The following is a 24,264-nucleotide window of genomic DNA, read 5'->3' as shown; positions in this document are numbered from 1 at the left end:
AGTTGGATGCTTAACCAACTGAGCCACCCAGGTGCCCCTGTATATAAATGATATTTAAAAGAAACATTCTGGGGTGCTTGGGTGGCTCAGTTGGTTAAGCAGCTGCCTTTGGCTCAGGTCATAATCTCAGGGTCCTGGGATTGAGCCCCGCATTGGGCTCCCTGCTCTGTGGGGAGTCTGTTTCTATCTTTCCCTCTCCCTCTGCCCCTCCCCCGCTTGTGCATTCTCTCTCTCTCTCTCTCTCTCAAATAAATAAAATCTTTAAAAAAGAAAAAAGAAAAAGAAAAATTCTTAGGTTATTTAGAAACCTCACATCAAACTCCCCAGCATTCCCAGGCAGTGTGGCATAAAATATGTGTTGCTGTAATTTTGTATATATTATATATGACATTGTATGCTTCAGAAAATATCCATCATTATTTCATTTGATTCTCACAATTCTACATTATAGGGAAAGTTTGTTGCTGCAGTTAAACAGCTTATTCTGACTGTCACAGTGTTCTGCCTGTGTATATAGCTGCGAGTCTTTGAATTTAAGAGTCCATGAATATGTATATACTTATGTGTTGGTCGACATGTGTCTCAGAGTATGCATACATTTATACATCATAAACATATATCTCTGTGTGTGAGAATGTTTATACATTCAACTCTATTTATTTGTATATCTATAATATATATATGTCTGTGAATGTGTGTACCTGTAAATATGTTAAGAAGTGTGTGCCTTTCTAATCTGTAAACTTAACAGAACTTTCAATAGATAGCTTAAAACATGCTGTTTTCAAGCCCTACCCCGATTATACTTTAGATGGGAGGTACTACTCTCTGACCTCATTGTGTAGAGGAGGGTTCCATTGTCCACCAGTCTGAGCAGCTTGTTAGGTGTGGTCATGTTATGGGCTACTGATTTCTTGCCATTGTGAAAGAAGGTGTCAGGGGTCCAGATCTTACTAGCCAGGAGATTGTTCAGTGGAAGGATCTTCATGGGTCCATCAAATTTCAGTCTTTCATCATGCCATGTCTGACGAAAAAATACATCAATGGTGTACTCCTAGGGACAAAAAAGAGAGAACAATGTTTGAACATAGTGCTGGTGAGGACCCATAGTGCCTTCAGCAAATATTAATCAATTTGCAATATTTCCTCCAATGCACAGAAGTAGCAGTCTATTAATAGTACTTACTGGTAAGTATGGTAAATGATTATGATTGAAAAATAAAGCCATGGTGATCAATAAATATGAAAATAATATATCTGACAAGATTTTGTTTAGGAAGGTCACTGCCAACACTGCCTGCACATCATACAAGCTGACCACAACACTGCCTTATGAAAAGGCAAGAGCTACCTTCTCTATGCAGTGGCATTTCTAATAAAAACAAACTCCTTACCTTGTCTCCTGTACTAAATGATCCCATATGAACAAAGGCCAATGTAACAGTTACCATAAAACCAAAACCTTAAATTTTAAAACACATTTCAATTGAGTCTCACAAAAATAATACATGTGATGAGCTTATATTTTATTATCTTTGATAAATAAGGAACTCTTACCTATAAATAAGAACAGACAAATAGAAAAATGGGTAAATAGCATAATAGAAAATTCATAACATAAAAATTGCTAATAAGCACACAAAAATTTTTCAAAATTGCCATTAATCTAAATATAAATTAAAATAACAATAAATGTTTCAGGTTTTGGTAACAGCTGACTAAATTGTTTGGCTATACCTTCTTGTAGCTATTAATTATAAAATTAAAACATATAGAGGGAAGGGGAGAAGAAGGGAGAAGAACCTATTTGAAAGCAATAGGGTACAACTGAAAGAAGACAAAAACTTGGAGAAAGTTTACCCTTCAAAGATGGCAGCAACAATGGGTACTCCCCCAAACCTAGAATTCCTGTGGCAGATACCACAGCTTTACTGGCTCAAGGTGGAAACTAATCTGGAAATTTAGAGGTGGTAAACCTGAAAGCAAGACAGTCACAGAAAGGATGGGACCCCAAATCAGCATATATATTCTGCCCCAAATTTTGGCTGACCATTACACTATATACACATGAGCAAGATTATGACTCTGTTAAAAAATAATGCAGGCAGAAACCATAGGGAAGTCTTCCATTAAATGACAGGTGACAAAACTGTGCTGAGTGATGTTTGTAAGCTTGGCAGAAATCAGAAAATGCATTGGCTTAATATCTCAGAGGATAGACCCAAAGGCTGGTTAAAGAGCTGAAAATTTAGAAGAAAGCCCTAGAAGCAAGAGAACCACTAAGAGGGTGAATACCCAAATCTGAGTGCAAAACTTACCCAAATCTCTGACCATTAAACTACATAAGGCACGGGGAACACTTTTAGGTATCCAGGTAAAATAAAGAAGCAGCCTAAAACTCTGTGGCTTAAAATCCCTTAATGGCTTTTAATCAGAGGTAAAATAAGTTTCAATATCCCTTTCTTACCTAGAAAGCACTTCATAAATTGACCCTTATCTTCTTCTCTGAGCTCTTCTCCAACCACTCTTCCCTCTACAAATTAGCCAGTCTGGCTTTTCTCTTTCTCTAGCATACCAAGCACAGTTCTGACTAAGGATTAGAATATTATATAAATATCATCTAAACTGGGACATATTTGAGAGTCAGAAGAGTTTTTATCAAAAATTACAACAGGACAACAGGTAAAAACCAGGACTGTGCCAGGTAAAAAGCTGGTACTGGGCTCCCACATAAAGCCAAGACCCTGAATGGCTCCGACTTCAGCAAAAGGGAGAATTGGATAAAATGAGCTAGACAAAATCAGTCTACAACATGAAAGTTCAAAAGGGAAACGTCAATCCAAGCATGGCTTCTGAATGGAGAGGGGTTTAAGGAAAGTATTTCTACTGAGATTTAGTAGCCTTAAATCTAATCTTATATGGGATTGATGTTTAAATACACAGTATCTTCCTGGTTTTGAGTTTACAAGCTGAGAAATTAACATAGGAATTTGTCTCAATGTGGGGATACCTCTATATTGACTTGCAAAAGCAAATACAAAAACACTCTGGAAGGACATGACCACAAGTAAATGCTTGATGAAAATAAGTTCACAGTCCACAAAAGAACACCTAAGGAAATGGTCATGAATGAGAGTCAGCTGATACAACATGTAACTGAATTAGACCCCTCCAAGAACTTCACATAACAGAATAATCAAATAGATAATGTAAAGGAACTATAATTAAAATGATAAAGGCATCAGAGGAGGGATTAAGAACATTGAAAATAAAAACTCAATTGATATACTACATACAAGATTACACATTAATGAAGAGAGATTAGTAAACTGGAAATACATATGAAGAAAAATTGTTCAGTGCACATTTCAGGCAGATAAATGATGAAAAGAACACACATGAAAGAGAGGTACAGTACCAGGAGGATAAAAGGAAAAAGTTCAGCATAATCTAATAAAATTCTAAAGTTAGAGAATAGAGAAAATGGGGGAGAAACAATATTTAAAGTACTAATAGATGACAGTTTCTTACAATTGTTGAAATACATGCATCCCTAGCTTTGAGAATCATAATGAGTTGCAATCTCAATATAATAAAATAGACCAAAGCCAACACATAGTGGATTTGAAGAATACCAAGAAGAGATCTTAAAAACAGCAAAATAGAAAAGGCATACTACCTACAAAGAAATAACAATTTCACTGATAGAAGACTTTGTGAAAACAATAACAGAAGCCAAAAGAATTCTATAGCCAACTAGATTATCATTTAAGAGCAAGATCAAATATAGATAATTTTAGATTAATGAAATAAGATAGCTTCATGGCTGTGTCAATCACAGCATTCAGATCTTATTCAGAAGTATTCATATCAAAGAAACATTCCTTGAACATTTTATCATAAACAGTAATTCCCCTTTCCCTTGGTACTATTTTTCTTCATGTATTATTTTGTCAGATAGCACTGACAAAATGTATTTTGATTTGGTTACTATTTCTTTAATTCCACTAGCCTGGAAGCTCTATGAGAGCAGAGGCTTTGTTTTATTTGCTATGATATCTCTAGCACCTGGCATACAGTAGCTGCTGCATAAATATTTTTTAAATTGTATTTTAATACTACTATAGTTAACATACTGTATTAGTTTCAGGTATACAATATAGTGGTTCAACAATTCCATACATACCCAGTGTTTATCATGACAAGTGCACTCAATCCCCATCACCTATTTTACCCATTCCCCACCTACCTCCCCTCAGGTAACCATCAGTTTTTTTCTCTACAGTTAAGAGCCTGTTTCTTGGTTTGTCTCTCTCTCTCTTAATTCCCCTTTGCTCCTTTGTTTTGTTTCTTAAATTCTACATATGAGTGAGATTGTATGGTATTTGTCTTTCTCTGACTGACTTATTTCACTTAGCATTATACTCTTTAGCTCCATCCATGTTGTTGCAAATGGCAAGAGCTCATTCCTTTTTATGGGTGAATATTCCATTGTAGATATATAACACATCTTCCTTATCCATTCATCTATCAGTGGACACTTAAGCTGCTTCCATAATTTGGCTACTGTAAATAATGCTGTCATAAACATAGGGGTGCATGTATCACTTCAAATTAGTATTTTTGCATTTGGGGAGTAAAAACCCAGTAGTGTAATTACTGGATTATAGCATAGTTCTATTTTTAACTTTTTGAGGAACTTCCGTACTGTTTTCCATAGTGGCTTCACCAGTTTGCATTCTGACCAACAGTGCAAGAGGGTTCCTTTTTTCTCTACATCCTCACCAACACTTGTTTCTTATGTTTTTTATGATAGCCATCCTGAGAGGTGTGAAGTGATATCTCATTGTAGTTTTGATTTGCATTTCCCTGATGTGAAGTGATCTTTTCATGTATCTGTTGGCCATCTGTATGTTCTCTTTGAAGAAATGTCTGTTCATGTCTTTGGCCCATGTGTTAACTGGATTATTTGTTTTTTGGGGGTGTTGAGTTGTATCAGTTCTTTTTTTGTGTCCCCTTTTTATGTATTTTTATTTAATTAATTATTATTTTTTATTATGTTCAGTTAGCCAGCATATAGTACATTTTAGTTTTTGATGCAGTGTTCACCAATTCATTAGTTGCATATAACACCCAGTGCTCATCACAACATGTGCCCTCCTTACTACCCATCACCTGGTTGTATCAGTTCTTTATATATTTTGAACACTAAACTTTTATTGGATATGTCATATCATTTGTGAATACCTTCTCCCATTCAGTAGGTTGCCTTTTACTTTTGTTTGTTGTTTCCTTTGCTGTGCAGAAATTTTGTATTTTGGTGCAATCCTAATAGTTTATTTTTGCTTTTGTTTCCCTTGCTTCAGGACACACATCTAGAAAAATGTTGCTATGGCTGATGTCAGAGACATTACTGCCTGAGCTCCCTTCTAGGATTTTTATGGTTTCATGTCCTACATTCAGGTATTTAATCCGTTTTGAATTTACTTTTGTGCGTGGTATAAAAAAGTGGTCCAGTTTCATTCTTTTGTGTGTTGCTGTCCAGTTTTCTCAACACCATTTGTTGAAGAGACTTTTTCCCATTGGATATTCTTGCATTCTTTGTTGATTAGTTGACCATATATTTGTGGGTTTACTTCTGGGTTTTCTACTCTGTTCTATTGATCTATATGTCTATTTATGTGCCATTACCATACCGTTTTGATTACACAGCTTTGTAATGTAACTTGAAATCTCTAATTGTGATACCTCCTATTTTGCTTCTCTATCTCCATCCATGTTGTCACAAATGGCAAGAGCTCATTCTTTTTTATGGGTGACTAATATTCCATTGTCTATATATAACACATCTTCCTTATCTCCATTTGTCTATCAATGGACACTTAAGCTGCTTCCATAATTTGGCACTTGAAAGCAATTGCTTCAAAATTGCTTTGGAAATTGGTGACTTTTGTGGTTCCATATAAATGTCAGTATTGTTATAGTTCTGTGAAAAATGCTGTTGGTAGTTTGATAGGGATTGCATTAAATGTGTAGATTGTTTTGGGTAGTACAGACATTTTAACAATATTTGTTCTTCCAGTCTGTGAGCATGGAATATCTTTCCATTTCTTTGTGTTGTCTTCAATTTCTTGCATCAGTGTTTTATAGTTTTCAGAGTATATGCTATTCACCCTTTGGTTAGGTTTATTCCTAGGTGTCTTATTATTTTGGAGCAATTGTAAATGGGATTATTTTCCTAATGTTTTTTTCTGCTATTTCATTATTAATGTATGGAAATTTAACAGATTTCTGCACACTGATTTTGTATCCTGCGGCTTTACTGAAATCATTAATCGGTTCTAGTAGGTTTTTGGTGGAATCTTTAGTGTTTTCTACATACAGTATCGTGTCATCTGCAAATAGTGAAAGCTTAACTTCTTCCTTACTGATTTGGATGCCTTTTATTTCTTTTTGTTATCTAGTTGCTGTGGCTAGGACTCCCAGTACTATATTGAATAAAAGTGGTGAGAGTGGACATCCTTGTCTTATTCCTGACCTTAGGGGAAATGCTCTCAGTTTTTCCCCATTGAGGATGATGTTAACTGTGGGTTTTTCATATGTGGCTTTTATTATGTTGAGGTATGTTCCCTCCAAACCTACTTGGTTGAGGGCTTTTATCCTGAATGAATGTTGTACTTTGTGAAATGCTTTTTCTACATCTGTTGAAATCATCATGTGGTTTTTATCCTTTCTTTTATGGATGTGATGTATCACATTAATTGATTTGTGAATACTGAACCACCCTGCATGCTGGGAATAAATTCCACTTGAATGTGATAAATGATTTTATAAAAAAATATATATTGCTGGAATCTGGGTGCTAATATTTTATTTAGGAATTTTGCATCCATGTTCATGAGAGATATTGGCCTGTAGTTCTCTTCTTTTGTGGTGTGGTTTTGGTATCAGGGTGATACTGGCTTCATAGAATAAATTTGGAAGATTTCCTTCTATTTTTTGGAAGTGTTTGAGAAGAATAGGTTTTATCTCTTATTTAAATGTGAAACCGTCTAGTCCTGGCCTTTTGTTTGCTGGGTTCTGTGACTACTGGTTCAATTTCCTTGCTGTTAATCAGTCTGTTCAAATATTCTATTTCTTCCTGGTTCAGTTTTGGTAGATTATATATTTCTAGGAATTTATCCATTTCTTCTAGGTTGTCTAATTTGTTGGCATATAGTTTTTCACAATATTCTCTTACAATTGTTTTTATTTCTGGGATGTTAATTATTTCTCCCCTTCATTTCTGATTTTGAGTACTTCTCTCTTTTTGGTGAATCTGGCTAGAGGTTTATCAATTTTATTGATCTTTTCAAAGAACCAGTTCCTGGTTTCATCGATCTGTTCAATTCCTTTCCTAGTTTCTATATCATTTATTTCTGCTCTAATATTTATTATTTCACTTCTGCTGGTTTTTGGTTTTGTTTGTTGTTCTTTATCTAGCTCCTTTGGGTATAATTTTAGGTTGTTTATTTGAGATATTTCTTGCTTCTTGAGGTAGGACTGTATTGCTATAAACTTCCTTCTTAGGACTGCTTTTACTGTATTCCAAAGGTTTTGGACCATTGTGTTTTCATTTTCATTTGTTTCTGTGTACTTTTTTTATTTCTTCTTTGATTTCTTGTTTTGTTCATTCATTGTTTAGTAAGTAGCATGTTATTTGACCTCCATAAAGTTGTGCTTTTTTCCAGATTTTTTCTTCTGGTTGATTTCCAGTTTCATAGCATTGTGGTCAGAAAACGTGCATGGTATTACTTTGATCTTTTTGAAATTGTTGTGACTTGTTTTATGGCCTCATATGTGATCTATTCTGGAGAACATTCCATGTGCTTTTGAAAAGAATATGCATTCTGTTCTTTTAGGATAGAATGTTCTGAATAGATCTGTTAAATCCAACTTGTCCGGTGTGTCATTCAAAGCCACTGCTTCCTTGTTGATTTTCTGTTTAGATGATCTATTGATATAAGTGTGTCAAGAGTCCCTTGACTGATTTTTACAGATATGTTTACTGCTTTTGTGTTTCCTACTTTTCTTACTCCTACTTACAGTCTTTCCTTTCCTGTCAGAGTCCCCTTTATTATTTCTTGTAGGTGTGGCTTAGTTGTCATGAACTCCTTTAGTTTTTTGTTTGTCTGAGAAACTCTTTATCTCTCCTTCTATTCTGAATGATAGCCTTGCTGGATAGAGTATTCTTGGCCACAGATTTTTCCCTTTCATCCATCTGAATATATCATGCCACTTTCTTCTAGCCTGAAAAGTTTCTGCTGAAAAATCAGCTGATTTCCTTATTGGGTTTCCTTCGTATGTAACTGTTTTTTCTCTTGTAACCTTTAAAATTCTTTTTTTTTTACCTTTTTTTTTTTTTGCCATTTTATTACTATGTGTCTTTGTGTGGACCTCTTTGGGTTAAATTTGTTGGGAGAATCGCTGTGCCTCCTGAATCTGGACATCTGTTTTTGTCCCCAGATTCAGCAATTATTTCTTCAAATACATTTTCTGCCCCCTTTTCTCTCTCTTTTCCTTCTGGGATTCCTATAATATGAATGTGATTATGGTTGATAGAGTCTCTGAGTTCCCTAAATCTATGCTCATCATGCAGTTTTTGTCTCTCATCTGTTAAGCTTGATTGCTTTCTATCATTCTATCCTCCAGGTCACTGATATGTTCCTCTGCTTCCTGTAGCCTACTCTGTGTTCCATCTACTGTATTTTTAATTGCATTTATAAAGTTCTTCATCCCTGATATGTTATTTTTTATCTCTTTGTTAAGGGTCTCACTGATGTCCTCCACTCTTTTCTCAAGTCCAACGAGTATCTTTATGATCATTGCTTTAAATTCTCTATCAAGCATATTACTTACTTCAGTTTCATTTAGGTATCCTGTTGTGATTTTGTTGTGTTTATTTGAGAAAAATTCCTCTGCCTCTTCATTTTGTCTACCTCTCTGTGTCTCTTTCTGTGTGTTAGGAAAATCGGCTACATCCTTTGCTCTTGAAAGTAGTGGTTTTATAAAGAAGAGATTCTGTAGTGCCCTGCAGTGTAGTATCCCCTGTTCATCAGAACCTGACACTTCAGAGCAGCCTCCTATGTGTGTTGCTTGCATCCTGCTATTGTGTCTGTATAGCTTCCCCTTTCAGTCCAGACTTCTGCACGGACTTTCTGCCTGTTGTGGGCGTGCTTTCACTCTGTGTGTGAGACCCAGACAGACTAGCTCTGAGGCAGAGCATGACCATAGGAGGGCTCAGGGGAGAAGTGTTGGCATTAGCAAAATTTGCACTGAGCTACTAGTCTTAGGCTGATCCCTCAAATCACAGCAGTAGCCAGGGGTGTGGTGTGTAGCAGCAGAGGTAGTCAGGGGTACAAAGTGTCTGTGCATTCAGCCACTGGTCAAGGCACACACATGGCATTAAAAAATTTGCATTGAGCCACTAGTCATAGGCAGGATCCCTAAGCATGGTGGCCACATGGGTGCAGCACAGGGAGGTAGAAGCAGAGCAGGGCCTGTGTGGTGTTAAAATCTATACTAAGTGCAGGGCAGAGGCCAGCAGGCTTGGAGTGGACAAGTCCTCAGGAAAACTCATGAGTGGGACACACTGTTAATATGTTAGGTAGCAAGTGTCTGTGTAGTGCCACCTCTCACAGGTGGGTCTGAGTTTATCTGGGGAGTAGGGGAAGAAAATGGCACCTGACAGCTCCTTTGTTCTCAAAGAAGTCCCCCAATACACCACACAATAGTATAATCAGATCTCCCTCCAGTTGTGCAAGCTGTCACTTCTATGTTGCTTTTCCTCAGTCTGTTGTCTCTTTAAGGACAGGGACCTGGCTACCACTCATCCTCCCAGCTTACCCAGTGCTGAGTCAGCTGACTTTTAAAGCTCCAGGTTCCAAGTCCTGCTGATTATACAAACTCATGGAATTCAGAAACTCTGGTTTTCAAGGCCAGACATTACAGGGATTCATTTTCCCTGTGTGGGCTCCCTTGTGCTTTCTCCTCTCCATGACCACAGTTCCATCTCTTCTGTGGGAAGCTCCCTACTACTGGTTCTGCCCTTCCTAACCTCTCTGACGCACTTCTTCTCTACATTTAGTTATGGAGTTTGTTCTGCCAGTCTTTGGATCACTCTCTGGTTTATTGACTTAGATGTTATCTAGTTGTAAACATGGGAAGGGGAGAGCTTAGGGTCCTCCTACTCCACCATCTTGCACCCTTCCACCAAAGAGCTTCAGAAAATATAAAATATAAATATTTTTATAAATAAATGATTGACTAAAACTTTATAAAAAGAACTATTAAAATAAGTTATTTATGTAGTTGAAAATTAAAATAGCAGGAAGATGGAAGGAGGAATAGTGAGCACAACTATTAACCAACATATGGTTAAACTAAACAAATAATGGCTCTCTACAAATAATAAGGACTATAAAAACTAGGTAGAATAAATAGCTAGAGTAAACCTAATAGAAGAAGGGAGTAGGGGTATGTTGGTTAATGCATTATTGCATTACTTGGGAGGAGAGTTGGGATATTAAACTTTAGGTCAAGTATGTATGTTAATGTTTAAACTAACCACTAAGAATGCACTAGACATAAAATATAAAACAGTAGAGAAAAACAATTGGGAATATCGGAAATGCTTCAATCTATAAAAGACAAGTAAAAATAAAGCATGGAAAAACATGGGAAAAAGAATACATAAGATAGTAGAAACAAACAATATATTCTAAGGATAAATAAACAGTGTAGCCACATCCTATGTATATACAAGAGTCACACCTAAAGAAACATAAAAACACAGGTTGAAAGTAAAGTAATAGAAACATATATATGGGCAAATATTATCAAAATAATGTGGTAAAACTATAAAGTACAGAGTGGACTGTAAGACAAACATAATTTTCTTTGGGTAAACCATTATTACATTAAAAAATAAAGTATGTTCAGTGGAACAATAACAATTCTAAATTTTTATGTATAACATGGACTCAAAATACATAAGGCAAATTCGAATTACAAGGAGAATGTGACAAACCTATCGAACAATAATGAAATGAATAAACAATCAGAACAAAAATTTACATTATTAAAATATGTGAACAACCCAATTGACAAGAGAAGCTAAGGGATGTATAGATAGATAGACCTATAGATAGATACATATGTATCTGTGTATATATATATAGACTTATCCACCTAACACTTAGTAAAACACATTTTTTACCAAAAATAAGTGATCATGTGCTAAGTCATAAAGCAAATCTCAGGACACAAAAGTATTTCACACCCTTCAAAACATCTTTTTCAATATGAGGCATTAAATTAGAAAATAATAACAAAGTTTTACATGTAAAAATTGAAAATCCCACTATAAAAATTTCAAGAAGCAAAGAAAAACCATAAAGGATATTAGAAAATACTTAGGACTAAACAATAGTGAAAATGCTTATAGAATGTGAAATCTTATGGTGGGACACTCAAATGGTACTTGGAAGGAAATTGATAGCTGTAAAGAAGCCTTACAGATAGACTTAAAAAAGTAAAAGTTTAAACTAATCTATCTCAAGAAACCGGAAGGACCACAGAGTACCCCAAGTAAAATAAAGAAAAAGATAATTGACTCTTATGGAGAAGGCAGGGATGCAGCAGTGGCAGGAGCATCTCTGGTCTCTGCCTCTGTTTCCCACTCTCCTTCCACCTTCAACCATCCATGGGCATCCTGGAGCCACCATGCTGCTTCCACCCCCTCCCACTGCTCACGATATGTGTGTCGGTCCCCACACTGGTGCTCCTCCACCTGGGCCATAGATGGTGGGGATCTGATGAGCTTCTAATTAAAAAAATGAAGTATGGATGAATAGCAGAGAGAGAGGGAAGGAAGGAGGAAAGAAAAAAATGATCCAGACATATGTAAAAATTTGTGAAACAGAAAACAAAAAATAAATAATACATATGATGAACAAAACCCAAAACAGGTTACTTTGACAACACTAACAATATAGAAACTTCTGATAAGTTTAATAAAGAAAAAGAGACAAAATGGGGAGAATAATTGGGGGTAGGAGTAGGATTAAATAAGATTTGACAAAAATTGTTAAGTTTTGAACTGGGTGATTGGTACATAAGGTTCCATTAAACTATTTTCTGTGTGTATGTGTGTGTGTGTGTGTGTGTGTGTGTGTGTGTGTGTGTATTATGTATAATTACTATCATCCTGTAGATAATAGATTATAGGGTGACAAGAGTAGAAACAGGGAAATCAGTTAGGGGTTTTTACAGTTAGATATGCTAGTGGCAATGGTGGCCTGAACTAGAGTACTAGCAGTTGAGGTAATGAGAATTGGGAACTCCTATGAACACAGATACAAAGAACCATGAATAAAATAATAGTTACACAAACCAATACATGTATTTAAAAATCATTATCAAGTTTGATTCTTTCAACGAATGTAAAAGATGACCTAACATTAGAGAAACTTATTAATGTAATTAACTGCATTAATAGATTAAAGGAGAAAAATCATGCAATAATCTTAATAGGGGACAAAAGAGAAGTTGCAAAATTTCAAATACATTTATAACACACACACACACATCTTAGAAAATTAGTAATAAAATGTAGAATAGATCTATCTATATTTATTACTGTTCACTGTCATTTGTTTGGCCTTTCTAGAAAATCTTGTAGAAACTCCCATATTATGAGTTCTCCTTTGTAAATTAGGAGTCAAAACTTAAATTACCAGTTTTTTGGAGCTAGAATCAAACTAGTGACCTAAGGAACACCAATCACGCACACACACACACACACACACACACACACACACACACACACACACTCACACCCCCCACAGGAAACTTCAGTTCAGAAATGTCAACATGAGGAAACAGGATCTGCATGGAGTTGCTGTGGTGGTGGTAGTGCAGGTGATGGCAAAGACACCTTGTTTTTAGTGGCTATGTTGGCCACTAAATACATAAAAGACTGCTTAACCTCAAAGGCAATCTAATATCAATTAGACACCATTTCATACTCATTAGAATGGCAAAAAAACAGTGTAACAATAGAAAGTTAGCAACAGTGCAGAGAAATGGACCTTTCATACACTGCCAGTGGGATTATAAATTGGTATAATCATCAAGAGAGTTATTTGGTCCTGTCTGAAAAAACTTAAAAATGTACAACCATTACAAATAAAAAATTTTATTTGTAGGAACACACCCTACAGAAACTCAAACACATTCTCAAGAAGATGTATACAAGAATGTTTATTACTGTCAGTTTTTTAATAGCAAAAAATTGGAAAGAGCCTAAATGCACATTGGCAAGAGAATTGGACAAATGTATACATAAAAAATATGCATACACTGTAATAGTCTATAGCAGTTAAAATAAATGAATTAGGTTAAATGCATCAAAAAGAATAGCTTCTAATACATGACTGAAAAAAATAAATTGTAAAATAATACACAAGCTATGATGCATTTTATAGTTTGAAATATATTTATAGTTTGAAAACATGAAAACCACTGTTTATTTATTGTAATAGTTGCTATTGTATGTGATAGATGCATCTTTAGTTATAAGTCTAGAAGATGTGTAGAAATGACCCCCAAAAAAGTTAATTTATTGTTTTAATTATCTCTAATTGGGGATGGAGGTAGAGAGAAAAATGGGATCAGGTTAAAGCACACAGGGGACTTCATCTGTATCACCAAAGATTTTTTTATTAGGAAAAAAAATATGGAAAAAATTTTAAGATGTAAAAAAGCTGGGTGATGGGTACCCATTTTTTAATATGTTATTTTCTCTATAGTCAGAACTATTGGGGGAAATTACATAGTGATTATTTGCTCCATAAATATCCCATGACCTTTGGCCAAAAGCAATCAATTTTGACCTGACCATTCTAGCAATGTAAGCAATTCCTTGAAAATTGAATCCTTGTATATTCTCAAAAAAATGATGGCTTCCAAATTGACAATTAAATTTCATTGTTTTGTGATGCACTTAAGTAAAATATTCCAGATAGTAAGCCTGAATCTGCCTCCTGGGAAAGGCACTATACTAGGCAAAGATGACTTGTAGCACTTAGGGAAGAATTTCTCATTTAGTGTTAAAACCCTGAATGTCTTCAATTCTCTAACACTGTGCAGTGTTTCAAAGCAGGCTCCTAGGAAGGGACTTCAAGGCTGATTTAACTTTAGCATGTTCTGGGGCCAAGGTACTTGACAAGTACATGATAGTGAAGGCGTTGTCATTGATTATAGGCAGACCACTCACCCCTTATTTTGATCATCCAGTCCTCCCTTTGCTCTTTGCCTTCTTACCATCAGTCTGAATTTTGAAGAATTATAATCCACCTGCCCCTTTCAGTTGCATTTAGTCCTTGAAATAGTCTTATTAACATTGTTTATGTGTCCTGCCTGTCTATTTCACATAAAAGTAGCCCAGGAGATTCTTGGTCATGGACTCCTAGGCAAAACCCCATAGACATGGACTCCTATCTATACTGCATCTGGGAATATGGTATCCTATAGAATAAGAGGAAACTGACAGCCCAAGAGTCTTTCAAAATTGGCAAAGGCTCCCCTTCATTCTGTGCCTCAGACTGCCAGTAAGTGAGGGCTTGAAGTGAACATAGCCACTTTTTCCTGTGCTAGGCAGGAAACAGGTACAACAATTTCAAGCCCACTGCCACCAGGAAGAAGGTCTCTGTGATACTTTCTTTTTAATCAATACCGTTTTTTTTTTTCTTTATGGTCTTTGGATACTCTGGTAACTTTGCATGATTTTCACAAGCAGTAGTCAGACCCAAGTGTACAACATCTGTTACAAAGAATCGTGATTATAATATCTTTTATGAATTCATATTTCCCAAGTCTCTTTTCTTTTTTTTTTTTCATTAGGCTATATGATTAGTTCTCTTATTGTATTGCTACTTGCCTCATTACCTGGCTGTCCATTGTATACCCTAGGAAGTTTCTCTGTTGACAAGCAGCAGCTGGCATTTGTTACCTAGCAGGTACCTAAATAGTTAAAGTATTCCTGGGAAGAGAGTGAAGTTGACAATACCTACAATTGGCATTTCACGTTTCCCAGTTGTTCTCATTCTGACTCTACTAACATTACTGATCTTTGTCTTCTTTATTTTCTCACTAGTTTTATCAGTACGTTCAGATAGATATTCATTAAATACATAATTCAGGACCCTGGGTCCCTGAACCTGTGTCATGTTAAAACCTGGGGCCTTAGAATAAGAGTTAGAATAGAAGTTTTTTCAGAAGGTGTTTTGGACCAGGAGAACATCCAAAGTTTTTCTCAGCTGTTAGCTTTCTTTTTTTCCAGCTTTATTGAGGTATGATTGTCCACTAAAAATTGTATATATTTAGGTAGTACAATGTGATTTGTAAAGGTGTATAATGTGATCTTTTAATATATGTATACATTGTGAAATGATTATCACAATCAAATTAACACTTCTATCACCTCATAGAGTCACCTGTGTGTGTGTGTGTGTGTGTGTGTGTGTGTGTGTTTGTGTGTGTGTGGTAAGAACTTTAAGATCTACTCCTTAGAAAATACCAGCTGTCAACTTTCTACCTTCCTTTCCAATCACCGACCATATGCATAGTTTTCCATTTTGAAGCAGTTATCCCACTTTCTCTGTGTTCTGATTCAAAGGATCTTGGCAGGGACACCTGGGTGGCTCAGTCGGTTAAGCATCTGCCTTCAGCTCAGGTCCTGATCCCAGGGCCCAGGGATTGAGCCCCGCATCAGCCCCTGCTTCTCCCTGTCCCTCTGCCTGCTGCTTCCCCTGCTTGTGTTCTCTCTGTCAAATAAATAAATAAAATCTTTAAAAATAAAAAAAAAGGATGTTGGGAGACCAGGGAAAATTCCCACTTGTCAACAGCCACTGCTCACCGGTGAGGCATGGACATACCCAGTTTGAGAGAGAAGTGGCAATGAAACTGCATTTTCACGAAATCTTTTGCAGCCTTCCCTCATTGCTACCCACACCATCTTCTCATTCATGGATTGAGAAAATGGTGTAAAATATTCTAAAAATAGAAAGTCATAGAAGGTCATATGGCCTTAGATAATTCAAATTGGGATTGTATCCCTTGTTCTGTCTCTCCTGGGGGAGCATCAGTACAGATTGGTATTACTGTTAAGGAGTAGCATTTATTTTTTTGTCCATCAAGCTTTATTTGTTACAAATGGTTAACGCAAGACTTTCATTTGTGATGCCTGTAAAATCCCCATTATAATCAGTTTCCAGTTTATATCTTGTACTCTTTAACAAATTTTCTTTCTCTGACTTTTCCCTTAGAAACATCTACTATGGTTTGCTTTCATCTCTGCCCAATTCTCTATTGTTACAGCTCCTTGCATTCATAAATGGAAATGCCACCCAAACTAGTAGCCCAAAGCTTGGAGTCATCAATCACTGACTCACTAGTCTTGCTATTCTATAGAATCTCCTAAAGAAAGCTACTTTTATTCTTTGTCTGCAAGGCTTGCTATTAATATTTCATATTTCAATAAACACTTAACAAAGGACCTATTCTTTACCTTTGAAGGACTTTCAGTCAAGTGGAGGAACACAGTCATAATTTTCCCCTCAAATTTAATTTGTTCCACATCATTTATTCTTGCATTTAACAATAGTTGAGAGTCTACCAAGTGTCAAATATTGATAAGGTATTGGTGGTATGAAGATTAACAAAACAGATATGGCCCTTTATGGAGCTTTTTGTCAAACGCAGGATCTATGTCTGTGGAGGTCAGTGTTTGAGTAAGGAGTACAATGGCTGCAAAGGGTTATGGGTGATACTGGTTCAGTGCTCAAACTGGCACCACAGCTTTTCCTCTTTATGAACAAGAAACTTGTCCCTATTTTCTTAGGAATGTATTCTGGACCAAAATTCCATTTGGCTGGAAGTAAGTCAAGAACCCAGGCAGCTCTAGTTTTCATCTACTCACCCAAGCAGTCTATAGTCTCAGGAGAACCTGGGTTATTGCTTCAGCTAGTTGCTAAAGTCAAACAACTTTCTGATGTTTCACCCAAAAAGTCATCCCTGACCCAGGGCCAATTGCCACAGTATACTAAGTAGTACAAGAAGAAGAAACTTTTTAAAAACATCATTAATGTGTTTCCCAGCCAGAGCGATCATAGCTGTTCTACCTTGTAACAAGATGGAAGTACAACTAAAAATAACCTGAAATTTATTTGATGAAAGTCTGCCCTCCTATCAGGAAAGCCATTCTGTTGCTTCTACTTAAGCATGAGGGAGAAAAACAAGCAAGTAGAATATGAAACTTCAAGAGATAGAAAATCTGGATTGTTTGAAATGTCTCCAGGGCCTCTGTATACCCATGTGTGCCTACTTGGGTGGGGGAGGAGTAGGGAGAGGAGCTGGTTTGGGTAGGGGCTACATGTGTGTTTCCATAGTATTCCTGGATTTAGGTATCTGCACACGTGTGTTCATGAAGTGCCTGGGATAACATGTGGACTATTTTTATTCTATATGTATTTTCTTGTGTGCATGTATATTTGTCTGAATGTATTTGTGGATGTTGGTGCATGAGTGAGAGTAAATGAGAGTGTGGGAGTGTAAATATATGTGTTCAGAGTAGCTTCAGTCGCTTTCTTGTAAAAATCCTAATTCATCACTAGTTCCCAGCAATACAAAGAGAGAGCTGCATATCCCTGGTGAATCTGGTTATCTCCAGTGGCCTATAAGTTCTCTGAATATAGGGATTCCTACAGCCCATTAATGCAGACTTGGGCTTTTGAGGAGTACTTGTTGAATGACCAACTGACAATAGTTTTTTTTTAATGTTTTTTTTATTATATTATGTTAGTCACCATACAGTACATCCCTGGTTTTTGATACAAAGTTCAATGATTCATTAGTTGCATATAACACCCAGTGCACCATGCAATACGTGCCCTCCTTACTACCCATCACCAGCCTATCCCATTCCCCCACACCCCTCCCCTCTGAAGCCCTCAGTTTGTTTCTCAGAGTCCATAGTCTCTCATGCTTCATTCCCCCTTCTGATTACCCCCCTTTCTTTATCCCTTTCTTCCCCTACCAATCCTCCTACTTCTTATGTTCCATAGATGAGAGAAACCATATGATAATTGTCTTTCTCTGCTTGACTTATTTCACTTAGCATTATCTCCTCCAGTGCCGTCCATGTTGCAGCAAATGTTGAGAATTCGTTCTTTTTGATAGCTGAGTAATATTCCATTGTATATATGGACCACAACTTCTTAATCCAGTCATCTGTTGAAGGGCATCTCGGCTCCTTCCACGATTTAGCTATTGTGGACAATGCTGCTACGAACATTGGGGTGCATTTGGCTCTTCTCTTCACTACGTCTGTATCTTTGGGGTAAACACCCAGTACTGTAGTTGCTGGATCATAGGGTAGCTCAATTTTTAACTTTTTAAGGGACCTCCACACTGTTTTCCAGAGTGGCTGTACCAACTTGCATTCCCACCAACAATGGAGGAGGGATCCCCTTTCTCCCCATCCTCTCCAGCAATTGTTGTTTCTTGCCTTGTCAATTTTTGCCATTCTAACTGGCGTAAGGTGGTATCTTAGTGTGGTTTTGATTTGAATTTCCCTGATGGCTAATGATTTTGAACATTTTTTCATGTGTCTGTTAGCCATTTGTATGTCTTTATTAGAAAAGTGCCTGTTCATATCTTCTGCCCATTTTTTGATTTGTTTATTTGTTTCTCGTGTATTGAGTTTGAGAAGTTCTTTGTAGATCTTGGATACCAGTCTTTTATCCGTAGTATCATTTGCAACAATAGTTTCAACACATGCGTGGATCTGAGCTGTCGGTGTTATTAGTCAACAGGTTAAGAAGGAATAATCTAGACATACAGGCTTTCCTGATGCCCCTATGACAGACCCATCTCCTCCACCCCTCATACCTCAAACATGTCCTTTACTGAGCTCTCCCTATGTGTCAAGTATTCTATTAAGTGCCAGGGAAGGCATGAAGACTTGGTACTTGCCCTTAAGGAGTATACAGGGAGCCCATTATATCTCTGTATCCTCTTTGTTCCACACTTGAAAGACAAAGTTCAGGCCTGGCCTCACAACGACTCATGACTCCCTCTGCTGAAGACTAGCCTACTTCTCCAACTGACCCATAGACCTTGTCTGATTGAAGGAAGAGCCATGTAAAGTCAACATACCTAAACCAACTCTTAACCTTCAGTCTTTTCCCCCCTTGTAGTCCATCCTGCACAGACTGCTAGGTCATTCTAAATCATTCTAAAACAACACTTGCATATTTTTACTGCCCTATTCAAATCCACTCAATCATTCTATATTACCTACAGGCAAACTCTATCACATCCTTTTACAACTGTTGAGATTTACCCAGTAGGTTTAAAGAAGACTTGTTCCCTGCTAAGTAGTAGTCCCACTGAAGAGACACAGAAAAAAAATCAAAGTTGTGATCATGGACATTTCATATTTTTTGGACATTTCATATTTTTAAACATTTTTTTCTGATTTTAGATTTTTCTTTTTCATACAAAGTCACTCATTCAACAAAAATTCTTTGAGCATCTATTAACTGCCAGGCATATTGAGCATATAATAGCTTCTTTGTTTTCATATGATAATTATTCAATCAAATATCTGATACTTAGTAGGTATTGATCAGGTGGTCCATTAGGATGGGATCTCCTGCCTCAACTTTCCACTACATTCTTTGCTTTGGTAGCAAGAGATAATGGAAGGAGAAGGAGAAGTCCTTGAAAATGTCTCATGAGTCTCCCCTTACTGGCTCTGCTGTGCACTGCCCTATTCCTTGACTCTTCTCTGAAGCTTTCCCCTGCTTACATTTGTAGAAGGAACAGTTTCCAAAAGTGGTTTTGACTCTTTCTCCAAATATTGTGCATCACCATGATCAGTCCATTACCCGAACAAATAGGGCCTGTTTGCAAGGAACATCCTTCTTGGATGATACCACAAGCTGCTTGACTCTCTGGGAGTCCCCACCAAAATGCTCTCCTCACATAACCTATCTTTACTAATATGTGTGTAGTACTGACAAAATGTGAAGAGAGAAGTTAGGGAAAGTTTAATTGAGGATAGGGATACAAGTTTAATTTTGAAAGATGTGTTGTGGAAAGAAGGTAAGGGTATTCCTGATGAGAATATATGCTTTATATGTGAATAGGTGGAGAGAGCAGGGAAAAAGATGAATTTGGCCAAATGTAGGATGGTGAGGGTAGGGAATTCATATGAGACAAGGATTCTCCCTAGAAAATAGCTACAAACTCCAATTTATTTTCTTTGACTTGTTGCATCATCTTTCACTTTTACCTTTGCAGGAACTATAACTTACCATGTCAGTGTCTGACACGGGGCCAAAACTTGTCACATAGATGTCAGTCTTCACTTCAGTCACTGCATCTAGGCCAAAGAAAGTAGAAAAGCAGCGTGTCATGAATGTCAGTTCCCTTAGCTCAGAGAGAGTCCAGGGCAATACTCCAAATGACAGCTAACTTGCTACTTCTGAAAAAGGATACTTCACATAGTGATAGAAAAATCTCTCTATTTCTTCAGAGAACATGCTAGGTACAGGTACAACGTTTATCCCTTTATATATCATTGAGAATGACAACAGAATCCCCAAACTCTAAAGTTTAAGAAGAGCCCTGAGAGATCACTGATATTCATATGTGCTAGACTCTCACACCAGGATTACCCTTACCTGTGGTAGGTTACAAATGTTCTAATATCCAACTTTAATACTTCCAGAAACATGGAATGATTGCTCTCCCACTCCCCTGCCCACTTAACATAGGGAGAGGTCATGTGACTAGTTTTGGTTGTGGAAGGAAGTTATATGTATCCCTCTCTAGCTGGAAAAATTAATGTCCAATACAAGACCCTTCCTGCCATGGTCATCATAGAAGCATGTTATTATAGAACTACTATAAGATTGAAACAGCCTGGAATGATGAGCCAACACATGAAGGAAAACTGCCTTGGGAAATTGCCTGGATCTACAACAGACTTTGCATGAATGAGAAATAAACTTTCATTGGTTTAAGTGACTGAGAGTTGAAGATGACTGATATCACCTGATACATTCTGTTTGCACTTATTTTTCTTTATTATACTGTTTATTTACTTCTCTGCCTCCCCCACCTTACCCAAAAGCTCCTGTATGGCAGTGCCCCTGTTTTGTTATCCTGTATTCTCAGTACACTGAAAAGGAGCCTGTTACTCAAGTGGTACTCACTGAACATTTTTGGTATGGATGGATGAATCTCATCACATATTTGCCAAGTTGGAAACTGATAGCCAGAGAAGTGAAATTATTTCATTGCTAAGCTTCTCTTTTCCTGCTTCAGTCAGCCCTGTTTACCCCAATGTAGCTCAGACTAGCCCACACACTCCAGCTTTCCTCAAATAGAACACAGGACAGCCTACTCCAGCCTAGCAAATACTTTATCATTATATTAAATTCAAATAAGTCCCACTTCAGCCCAGCATACAAAACCCCAGTAGAGTACACCAGTTGTACAGCCAATACCAATAAGCCCCACATAAGATTTGATGTACATTTATATACATCTACATATCTACAAACATTACATTTTCAGAATAATAATAATCAGCACCATAGTCAATTCATCAAAACACACAGCTTACCCCCAGGCTTAATCAGCAAATAATATGGCTTTGAAACTAGAGCTATGTTTTATTTATTTTTAAAGATTTATTTATTTATTTTTGAGTGAGAGAGAGAGAGAGACAGTGCACATGAGCAGAAGCGTAGGGGCAAAGGGAGAGGGAGGGAGAATCCCAAGCAGACTCTGCACTGAGCTTGGAGTCCCATGCAGAGCCCAATGCAGAGCCCACCCATGTAGGGCTTGCTCTCACCAGGCTTGATCCTGTGAGGCTCAAACTTGCAGGGCTCAATCTCACAACCCTGAGATCACATCCTGAGCCAAAACCAAGAGTTGGTTGCTTAACAGACTATATCACCCTGGTGCCCCTAGAGCTGTGTTTTAAGTAGTTTGTTTTTTTGTCTAGAGCATAGGCTTCCCTCAGAGCCATTTCTATACTTGAAGGAGAAGAGATAACACTTCAGGACCCAGAACATGCCTCCTGAAGACTTGTCCCTTCAGATACACTTCAAGGTTCATTGGCTAGAGAAGTATTGTCCTACCCTCAAGTACATAAAACAAATTTAACTAAGTAATGGAAGAGACCACAATTACATTTGAATCCAGTATTTTAGGCAGGACATAGTTAGATACAGAACAACTTTCTAAACCAATATAATTGTTAAATTGTAAGATAGTTAAACAGACTAAAAACAGATTACCCGGACCACAGGAAGAAAAGGAGAAAGATACTGGTGGTAAAGTTAAATTGCAGGAGACCACCAAGGGGAGAGTGGAGTCACTGTTGGTAGAAAGGGAAATAACTATAACGAAGAGCCTTGGGCTAAGATGGCAAGGCTTGGGTTCTGGATGTCTGCCCCTGACTTGCTAAATAACTTGAACAAGACTGTTTTTCTTTTAGCTTCTCTTTTGTACAATGAGGGTATGAGACCACCCAAATTCTGAAATTTTCCTTTGTACTAACTAGGAACTCTGTAAAGCCAAGCAAAAAGCAGCTGACTAAAGGTGCCCAATGATAGCAAGAAGCAAGATGCCTGAGGAATGTAGTAGGTTTTATGGAAATTTGGTGTTCCTTCTCTCTCTCAACTATTCACTTTCACTTAAAAGGTGTCCCTTAATTGCTAAGAAGGAAAAATGAGGAGAAGCCGCTTTCCCAATGAATTAGGGCTCACCCAAGCTTCAGAAATTTCCCTGGCTTTGCAGCAGGGAAACAGAATTGGGAAGTTTGATCGAGTACACTGGTGTAAAATAAAGGGGAGAGAGAGTAAGAAAGGGGGGCAGAAAGAATGAGGAGAGGAGATAATTAGAAAAGGATTGAAGGAAAAAGCAAGAAAGGATAAATGGGTAAAATACAAATAGATAAAAGTCACCCAGAAATCCTTTCTGGGTCCCAGACATAGAAGAGAGTGTCCACTCACTACTCCAGCTTCTCTGTGTGAAAGAATGATTGGGAGTTTTCTCTTTCATTTAACTCAAGGAAAAGACCAGTGAATTAGACTAGAACTGGTGAGGGCTACAATACATAGTGTAGGCCCTGTTCACAGGCTTCTCAGGAGAGACAAGTGTGAGACATGAATTAATGGAGAGATAAAAGGGCCTCACCCCCACTGTGTTTAACAATTGTTTTCAGATGTTCCTTTGTGCTTTATTTGATTTGGGGATCCAATATCCTTCCAATGTTACCCTTTGAAACCAAAGGTGAACAGAATTGTTTTCCTTTTGCAAATTTACCATGATATTGGAAGTGCTTGAAAGCTCCTGTCTTTACATGACCTTAGCCCTCAGTTGTACTCCCACTGGTGGGGAACTCATCAACCAGTCCCCATGTCATTTCTGCTTACTTTGATCTGAAAGAGTAACAATAGGCCAATCAGCAAGTGATCACTGTGTTTATACTGAATATGTTGTTCATAACAAACTGTATTTTCTAGTTTGACTTCACATAGATTCCCAAGAAATCATGATTTTTCTCCTTTGAGAAGAAACCAGAGTAGATTCCCCAACTCTCTAGCATTCCACCTTAGCCCACATAAAAACATTGGTCTTAGCACTGCCCTTTGGACTCACACAACAAAGTTTGCTTCTTAATCTTTTGAGATTTAAAGACCTTCAGAGATTGAAAGAAAGTGATAGTGGTAGCCCTAAATTTGCTCTTCTGTTCCTTTCCAGACTAAATATCCTGACTTCCTTTGACTATGTCTCCTCTCCCTTTGACACAGTTTTATGAATCCTCACTATTCCTCATTCACTTTCCTCTGGCTCAAGTCTGATTTTTTCCCCTGATACTGAAATGTTTTATGGTGAAAGTTTGTAACAATTCTATCAGAGGTTCATAAGATTAATGTTCTGAACAAAAGCCAACTATACCCCCTTTTCTCATTATAGGCCACAATGGACTCTTCAGTTCTTTCTAATGACAATCTTTGTAAGAACAGCGAGGCTTTGAGGACTGGAACCTTGGCTAGAAAAACAAAACCTTAACTTTTCTATTTTCTTACTTCCAGATCACTGGGAATCTTGGAGAACAAGCATTTATTGTTGTGCACACGT

General features: G+C 37.2%; 1 protein-coding gene across 1 annotated transcript in view; it reads right to left on the bottom strand.

Moving 5' to 3' along the window:
• The window catches only part of GABRA3 (gamma-aminobutyric acid type A receptor subunit alpha3), a 371,590-nt gene that overhangs the window by 118,694 nt on the left and 228,632 nt on the right, over positions 1–24,264 (bottom strand). The window contains exons 4-5 of the mRNA XM_045788814.2: positions 20,421–20,488; positions 834–1,054 (exon numbers count right to left, since the gene is read on the bottom strand). Coding sequence (XP_045644770.1) covers positions 834–1,054; positions 20,421–20,488 — 289 coding nt within the window. The remainder of the gene's footprint in view (positions 1–833; positions 1,055–20,420; positions 20,489–24,264) is intronic.

The sequence above is a fragment of the Ursus americanus genome, chromosome X (assembly GCF_024610735.1).
Source record: "Ursus americanus isolate L20-20 chromosome X, mUrsAme1.1.p, whole genome shotgun sequence".
Taxonomy (NCBI): domain Eukaryota; kingdom Metazoa; phylum Chordata; class Mammalia; order Carnivora; family Ursidae; genus Ursus; species Ursus americanus.
The sequence above is the reverse complement of the archived record's forward strand: the minus strand, read 5'-3'. Positions and strand labels throughout refer to the sequence as shown.